An 8,489-nucleotide genomic window follows, 5' to 3' on the forward strand; every position below is an offset into this window, starting at 1 on the left:
TACCGTGGAGAAATCCTTCAGCCACACTGCGGGATGTTCCCCCAAGCCGCGGGATGTTCCCCCAAGCCCCGGGATGTTCCCCCAGAACTGCTGTGCGATGTTACCCGACCCGATGCGGGATGTCCCCAACACGCTGTGGGACGTCCCCTCAGCCAGCCCCGGGCTGGCCCCGTCCCTGCGCGGCCCCCCCGTGCCCGCAGCCGCGCACCTGGGCGCGGTGTGTGCGCGGCGGCCGCGGCGCTGCCGGGCGGGGGTGACTCAGCCCGGGCTTTATAACGCCGGGGCGGCTCCGAGCCCGGCTCCGCTGCGCCGCACCGCGCCCGCGGGGAGCGCCGGGGCCGCGCACCGCACCATGCGGAGCCTGCGCGGAGCCCCGCGGGCGCTGCCGCCTCCCCTGCTGCTGCTGCTGGCGCTGCTGGTGCTGCTGCTGGCCGCGGGGCACGGCGCCGTCATCACCGGGGTGAGCGCCGCCGCTCGGCACCGACGGCACGGACGGGACCCGCACCGGCACCGGGAGGGCTGGGGCGGGCCGGGGCTGCGGGGCAGGGAGGGCTCCGCCGCGGGGATGGGAGACGGGGTTTGTTCGCGGGGAGTGACAGCGGGACCGGGAGAAGATCCCGGGGTAAGGGGTGCTCGGAGAGAGGGGAGCGCTCCCGGGGTAAGGGGTGCCCGCAGAGAGGGGAGCGCTCCCGGGGTAAGAGGGGAGCGCTCCGCCGTGCGGGATGCCCCGGGCTGGGCTCTCTGGGTGAGCGCTGCCGAGCGGGGTCTGCCCGCAATCAGCGATGCCAGGACCGAGCGGTGTCCGGTGCGGTGACGGCCGGCCGGAGCTGGGATAAGTGATAACGAGGACGTGGGAGGGAAAGCAGTGCCAGGTGATGAGAGCTGACAGGGCTCGGGGTCCGTCTGGGATAAGTGATACAGGACGTGGCATCTCTCTAGAGATGAGGGATGCCCGGAGCTGCGGGTCGGTCTGGATTAAGTGGTATCAGAGCCTGGGGCTCTCTCTGCGGTGAGTGATGCCAGGATGTGTCAGTCTCTGCAGTGGGCAATGCCAGGACTCGTGGGTCTCTGAGGTGAGGGGATGCCACGAGGTGGGGTCTGCTCCTTTGGGGTGAGGGATGTCTGGGCTCGGGGGGATTGTCTCCAGGCTGGTCTGGGGGCATGCAGAGATTCCTGCTGCTTTTCCAGGGCTGGAGCTGTCTCCTCTCTCCCCCCATGCAGCCCCAGCTATCCCCAAACCTTCTCTGAGAGGGTCTGGCTCAGGGCATTGCACTGCCCACTGTACACCCCAAATTCCTCCAGCCTCTCTGTGAATAGGGTAGGATTACAATCCTCAGAAAACACTGTTTTCATTTTTTTTCTTTGTCTATGACTGTGCTGCTTTCCCCCCTCAATCACCACCCCTTGCAAACAACTCTCTGTTGTTGCTGTTTTCAGGCTCAAGATTTACTCTGGTTGTGAAAACACTTTTTTTTTTTCCTAAAGACGTTATTGAACCCAAAGCGTTGCATCACTTTTAAGTATAATGATTTTTTAAGTGTTTGCTTTGGATTAATAACTCAGCACTTGCATTCCTTTGAGAGCTTACATGTCTTTTGTAACCACCAGAAGTTGCACTCACAGCAGTGGATTTCTCTGTGTCTGTCCAGGCTCCCTCCTTGTCCGGACCCCTGAAGTCCACAAAACAGCTCGTGGGCATTTCTCTGGAAGTCAGATCAGTTCCCAGGACTGATTATTTTTTTAGAGCAGAGAATGTGAAGGAATTTTTTAATATTTGAGGATTTCAAGTTTCTTTTAAGTAGAAACATTCCCAGCAACAGAGGAGTTTATCTGTTATTAGAGTTGTGGCTATACCTTTAAAGCATAATTAATCCATTAAATAAAGGAATTGTGAGGCACTGAATAATAGATCAAGGACAAGGCAGATTCAAAAAATAAAAATAGATAGAACTAGAAAATGCTACTTTATTAAGTATTGCTGAGCATTTCTGCTTAAACCACTTTGACGCATTTTTGGCTTTTGATGAACGGACACATCTGAGATGAGAGCTGATGTAGGTGTTCCCCAACCTCTGAGCCTGCAGGGTATTTTTCTTTTGCAATTTAAGGAGTTTTTTCAAACTTTCCTCCCTTCAGTGGTGGTTCTTGTGCTGACACCTGTTGCCTTTGCAGCTGGCATTTCACCTGGGACATATTCTTGGGTTGATTTTCCAGAAAACTGTGTTTAAATGAGGTGCTCATGTGGTGTTTGGGGAAGTTTAGGAGTAGCAGCAGGAATTACACATTGCAGATAAGGTGTGGGCAGGAACGCTTGGGTTGAATATTTTCAAAACATGTCATACATTTTTGGAAAGGGAGCCTTAAAAGTTCTGCCAGATGTAAATATGTGTGTGTGAGTTCAGGAAAGAAACTGCTCAGCCTGGACATTCAAAACCCTTGCTTGGTACAACGTACTCAAGTGGCTTTTTCAAATGAGTGGTATTTCACCCCAGGACCAGTTCCACAGAGATGAATGGAGTCTGAGATATATAAATGAGAAAATAAAAAGGGAGTCAGGAGCTGACAAGTGAGAAATAGCAGAGCCTGTGACTCCAGCTGAGCAGACACCGGTGTGCTGGGGGCAGCCAAAATCACTGGACCTGCATTTTTATTTGTGACTAGGGCAAAATGATATCATTAGAGTGCTTATTGGTTTTTTTTAAGAGAGGTCAGAAAGTGAATATTATCTACCTGGGAGGCTGGGATCATAGTTTTATGGCCACATTAGTCTTACAAGCAAAAGCTCTGTGTTTGGGTTACCTGCAGCACAGAGCTCTGTGTTCAGGAGTTGTTTGGGTCACACACACTATTTAATAGTGATCCTAATGCAACAGCTTCCTCCTAAACTACTGACACATGTATTTTGATCTGGCTTCTGCTGGTCAGTGTGATGTTTACCCAGTGAGTATAGTCTAAAGTCATTTATCATGTAAATCCCAAGGTAAGATCAGTGGGTTTTTCCCTCAAGAGAATGTTTACTCTGATATGAGCCTTCCCCAGAGCTGTTATCATCATTTACGTACGTTTTTATGAGTTTCCCATTTACGTAGTGCTGACCAGTGTCTTCAGCCTCTCACTGCTGCTGTCAGACACCCAGAGCACTGAGTGAATCAAGATTACATTCCGAGTGTAATCAGAACCTTTAACTGATGGCATTTCTCGCTAGAGAGACTGGGTTTTGCATTAAATCTATACCAGCTTTTGATTAAAAAGTAACTGAAAGATGTACAGTAACTTGTTTTCAGACCCTAATGTGTCAATTGCTCTTCATGGTTTGTGGGTTTGAAAACATACCCAGTAGTTTGCATTTTGTTTTTTGCTTATCTAAGCTGTATTGGGTAAGTGGTTAAAATATTTTTTTGCCTCCCATGAAGGGAAATGCTACCATGGCAGCATTTCTTTTTGGATGTGGACACTTATGCAAAGCTTTTCCTAAGACCTCTTTCAGCTATGTGTTATTCTAGATATCAAGCACAGAATCCATATTTCAACTTCTGTTTTAGCTACTTCCACTTGGACTTCTTTAACAAAACTATCAGGCAGGCTTGAAAGGGCACTCACAACAATATTATCATATGAAGTTAGAAGGAATAGTTACCTAAAAGAGTTTAATTAATGGATGATTTCCTATCTTAGCTTCTCCATAAGACTGGTTTGGGGACTGTTTTTGTGACAAGTTTAGTGTGCTTGATCCTTGCTCCTGCCTGGGCTCACTCAGGCACGGATCTGGGAGCTGGGAAAGCGAGTGGCACATGCCAAGGTCTATAAGTGCTAAGAAGTCGGGACTGTAAATCACTGCCAGTCCTGGGTTTGGCCCAGTGCAGCTCTGCGTGTGGTCCTGGCTTCAAACAACCTGGTCTCAACTCCAAAATGTGCCAGGAGCCTGCACGTTCCAATCCATGGGAGACACAAGTATTGCAAATCGGCCTTAAATCTTATTAAGCAGCCTTAATGAGCCATGATAACTCAGGGGTGCCAGAGGCAGCTCCTGAGCCCCTGATCTGTCCTGTTTCTGGACTACATTTATTATTGATTTAATTTTCCTGATGCTGTGTTGCACCCCAGGCCTGCGAGCGAGACCAGCAGTGCGGAGGCGGGATGTGCTGCGCCGTCAGCCTCTGGATCCGCAGCCTGAGGATGTGCACCCCCATGGGGAACCTGGGGGACGAGTGCCACCCCTTGAGTCACAGAGTGAGTACCTCACCAGGGGGGCTGTGGGGCTGGAGCAATGTCCTGGGCTGTACGTGGTGGAAAGGCAGGGAAATTCCCTTTCCTTACGATATCCAGCCATGTGCGTCTGTATGGGAACAGCGATGAGGGTGCCTGCGTAAGGAGGTGCATTACTGTCAGAATTATGCTGAGGAGAATCAGAGGATGAAAGCACTACACGCTTCCCAGGTTGTTTTCTCATTAGTTTGTTGTTGCTGCTTTGTTGTGCTATGTGATCTGAAACAGCGTTAGCAGCTCCCAAGCCCAGCCCTGCCAATCCTCACTGGTGAGAGCAGGAGCACAGCAAGTGCCACCGACCTCAGTGGCAGTGGACAAGATCCTGTCACAAGCACAAAAGTGTCACCAGTTGGTGTTGGGACACCTGAGAAGGTGTTGACACACATTTGGACTTGAGAAAAGTCCCCACAGGCTCTCTTTGTTTCTGTTCCACCCATTAATTTCAAATATATGTGTATTTATACATATACACACACATACTGTTATTGCTAATACAATGATTTTAACAAGTGCATTTATTTAAGGCTATGCAATTACATATTTGTTATGCAGTATGAAAAAAGCTGCTTATTTAAAACACAAAAGACTGAATGGGATGTTACCAGGGAGCTCGAGAACCTGGTGGTCTTCAGAGCTATCCTCAGGGAAGAGCACAGCCCAAGAGTCATCACAAGTGGAAGATATTAGGCAATAAATCCAGATCATAAATGTGCAGTTAGTTAGATGCCTCTCACTGTTTTGTCCAAGGCCTGGCTTCTCAGCTCAGTATCTACAGTTTATTTTCTCAGTTTTAGGAATTTTAAGGCTCTATTTTATTGCAGTTAAATTTTTAAACTTCTGCTGTGATATTGGGGACCAAACTGTCATTTTTACTATGAAATGTAGCAGGTTTTTCTTGTAAGGGCTCTTTCCATTACCAGGAATTAGGATAAGAGAAAATGTCTTCTAGAGCGTTTTATGAGCTTATTGTTATTGGGTAATAATTTAAACTGTCTGATTTATTTCAAGCTGATTGCCTGCATAATTACAACCAGAGAAGATGCCTGTCCACCCCAGACTTAGTTTATATGTTTAGATGTTTATAAGCCTTATGAGGTTAATTTTAGATTTTTCATTCCTCATCCCACTGATCTTCTTGAGTAACACACAGCAAATTGATTTACTACAGAATGTGAAATGAGGTTATTTTAAGGATGGAGGGTTTGCTCAGTGGTTCCCCTCTTGTAAATACTTGTGTAGGGAGCAGCTGGGTGCCCTGATCACCAAAACCTTTCATTTACCTGCAGGATAGGTCAAAAGCAGGCACCAGCATGGCCATGGCACCTTGGGGACATCCAGAGGAGGCAGGAGATAACTGGAGGAGATGGCTGGCAGTTGGGGTTCCACCTTCCAGTTTCCTTCTTAACAGCTAGGAGGTGATGGGCTGATGCCATTCGCAATCCCAGCTGGAATTTCCAGGCTGGGTCTGAGGCAGGGCCAGGCAGGGTTTGCAGGCAGGGCCAGGCAGGTGAGGTTTGGCAGTGTGGGAGTCCCCCTGAATGGATTATATCCCTGCAGCAAGTGGAATGCTTTGAATAAATCACCCCAGCTGCTGGAAGGCTGAGAGCTCAGGGTTTGGGTTTTGCTGCAGGGCACCCAAAGGGGTGATTCCCATGGGGGGGTCCATGTGTGGTTTTTGACTCTCTGCTCTCACTGGAGGGGCCGTGGTGGGTGGCATGGGGAATCCCACGACGTCCCTGGGGCTGCTCTTCATTTGGTGCTGGGCAGGAGGCTGGTGCTGGCCCAGGGCACTGCAGGGGATGTGAGCCCTCTGCCCACCTCCCACACCCAGCTCTGGGGTGTCACTGGAGTCAGGCTGGTGCTTGGCACCATGCTCAGAGGACTGTGTGGGACTTTCCTAAAGAAAAAATCTGTACACTGACACAAGAAGATCTTGGAAAATTAAAATTTTAGGCTTCATCCACACAGAAATCTGGAGGTGAAGAAAATAAGGGCTGCCTGTCTGGCTGGTAGCAGTGGCTCTGTACCTCTGTGCCTCCTTTGCTGCATCCAGGCAATGCTCAGTGTGTGCTGCCAGCTGGCAGCACCACAGCTCCCAGACATTTCCCACTGGGCTGTCCTGCTTGGCTCCTGTAAGAGACGGAGCTCGTGACCAAGTTGTTGAAGAGTGTCAGTACATGTGCATGTCATGGCACAATTCAATTTGTCTAATGTACTCCATATGTGCTCCCTGCGGCAGTGTGGCTGGAGGAGGGTGGGATGAAATGAGAAACCTCTGCCCTGTGGTGAAAAGGATCCTGCTCAAAGGGAGGTCAGGTGAGGTGACCTCCAGAGGTCCCTTCCAGCCTGTTTACCACGGTTCCAAGGTTCCCAGGTCCTGCCCTGTGCCGTGTGACAAGGCAGCATTCGGGACACGCAGAAAGCCCTGCACAGTGGCACCACAAAACGTGATGTTAAAGGCCAGAGTGGTTTCACAACAAACTCCTTTATGAAAGAGGAGTAAATGGAGAATATGTGTCATCACAGATGTAGATTTACACACAACAGGACTGTTAACATCCTGCTGTGCATGGACGAGGGCGTACAACGGGGCTGCCTTTGCCATCCGCCCTGGGGAACTCTAGCTGGCAATGGGCAGCATTCCCCATATCCCCATCATTCCTCCATTTCATCCCCCCAACCCCAGCAGTTCTGCCTGTCACTGATGTCCTTGCTTTGTCCCCAGGTCCCTTTCTCTGGGAGGAGGACACACCACAGCTGCCCGTGCCTGCCGGGCCTGGCCTGCCTCCGGACTGCTCACAGCAGGTTCAGGTGTTTACCTGCCTTCAGGAAAGAGGACGTCTTCTTTTAGCAGGATCTGCTCTGCACTAGAAAGAGCCTCTCAGTATTTTCGTTCTCTCGTTGTTGTGACAAAAAAAAAAAACCAAACAAAAGGGGTACTTGCCAAGGGAAACCCTTCACCACGCTGTCCTGCCTCACCAGCATCAGCTGGAGAGGAGACATTGCTGTTGTGGCCAAAGTTTTCAGGAGGGACCCACAGTGGAGGATGCTTTCATTTTGGGGTAGCCAAACAACATTTAGTAGAGCAGGGGCTTGACCATTCCTGAATCATTTTGTAGGCTTCATGGTTCCAGTTTAACCCCAGAATGAAAAAAAAAAATTAAAAATCCAAGTTTATAGGCAGTTTTGGAAAAATTTGGCCACATCTTTACGCTTTGGAATACCTGAATTGAACTGAGAGTTGGATAACTGCGTAGTGTGAAGCATATGACAATTGCCAAAAGAACTGTATTTACATTGAATTTTGTATCTTTATTAATATAATTTTATTTGTAAGTTAGGCGCACCTCTAGGGTAAAAGTTTAACCAATAGATGTAGTTTTTACACTTTTAAAAGTGGCAGGTGGAACCAAAGCCTTTCAGTATTCAGAGCGTTAAAAGATTTTGTTATTTTAGTATTCAAAGATGAGAAGTTGTTGTTACTTGAATTGGTGTAAAACTACCTGATCATCTCAAACTATGTATTAAGATGTAGTTTATGTTAAAGAAAAAAGGAACCCTGAAGTTTGTTGTAATAGGCTGCCTGACTTCTTGTATATGTATCAAATTTGCTGTGCAAAAATTCTGTATCAGAATAATGGCAGTGTATGATTTGATTTATTTTAATATTATAACATTATTTTGTGTTTTTATTTGTGGTTTTTCATTTTTATTCGGTGTAATCTGTTATCCCACACTTGATTCACCCAATCTAGCAGAGCTCCTTATGGGTAGCTTAGCAAAAGATTATGTGCCTCTGGCTGCTTCTTGGGAAACTTGGAGTTTACAAGGCATGAGCTCCTCAATTAAGTTGCAGTTTCAGAATTTGGAGGAATTTTGGTGTAAATAATATGAGAGGTTTTTTCTTGGCTTATGCCTCAAAGGAACAACTTTAGCCCAGATTTGTGGGTTTTCTATGAAATACTGACTTCATATTTACTTGCCAGTCCCCAGAGCTGGAATTCCAACAGTTTGTGGGAGATTCACGTGTTTCTTCCTCTCAGACATGCAAACATATGCTGGGACTGGAAAAGTGAACTCATTAATCTTTCAATAATCAGTGCTTTGTTAGTGGTGGAAATGGGGGGGTTGGAGAAGTGAGCACACTGTATTGAAGCCAGACCTGTAAAAATTAGAGAAACATCCCTGTGAGTTACCAGGTGCCTTCTACTGGGCTCCACAAC

The 8,489-nt window shown here is 48.2% G+C and overlaps 1 protein-coding gene across 1 annotated transcript; it reads left to right on the plus strand.

The window, feature by feature from the left end:
• The first annotated feature begins 212 nt into the window (after positions 1–212).
• PROK2 (prokineticin 2) lies at positions 213–7,958 on the plus strand. Its single transcript, XM_063411596.1, has 3 exons — positions 213–460; positions 4,105–4,230; positions 6,992–7,958. The coding sequence occupies exons 1-3, from the start codon at positions 353–355 to the stop codon at positions 7,115–7,117; spliced, it is 360 nt and encodes a 119-aa protein (XP_063267666.1). The 5' UTR covers positions 213–352; the 3' UTR covers positions 7,118–7,958.
• The last annotated feature ends 531 nt before the right edge of the window (positions 7,959–8,489 follow it).

The sequence above is a fragment of the Prinia subflava genome, chromosome 14, assembly GCF_021018805.1.
Source record: "Prinia subflava isolate CZ2003 ecotype Zambia chromosome 14, Cam_Psub_1.2, whole genome shotgun sequence".
Taxonomy (NCBI): Eukaryota; Metazoa; Chordata; class Aves; order Passeriformes; family Cisticolidae; genus Prinia; species Prinia subflava.

Bases quoted from the DNA above. Each gene is read 5' to 3' on its own strand.
- PROK2 (XM_063411596.1), top strand. From the start codon at position 353: ATGCGGAGCCTGCGCGGAGCCCCGCGGGCGCTGCCGCCTCCCCTGCTG. The intron at 461-4,104 runs GTGAGCGCCGCC...GTTGCACCCCAG, and splicing joins ACGGCGCCGTCATCACCGGG to GCCTGCGAGCGAGACCAGCA. The intron at 4,231-6,991 runs GTGAGTACCTCA...CTTTGTCCCCAG, and splicing joins GCCACCCCTTGAGTCACAGA to GTCCCTTTCTCTGGGAGGAG.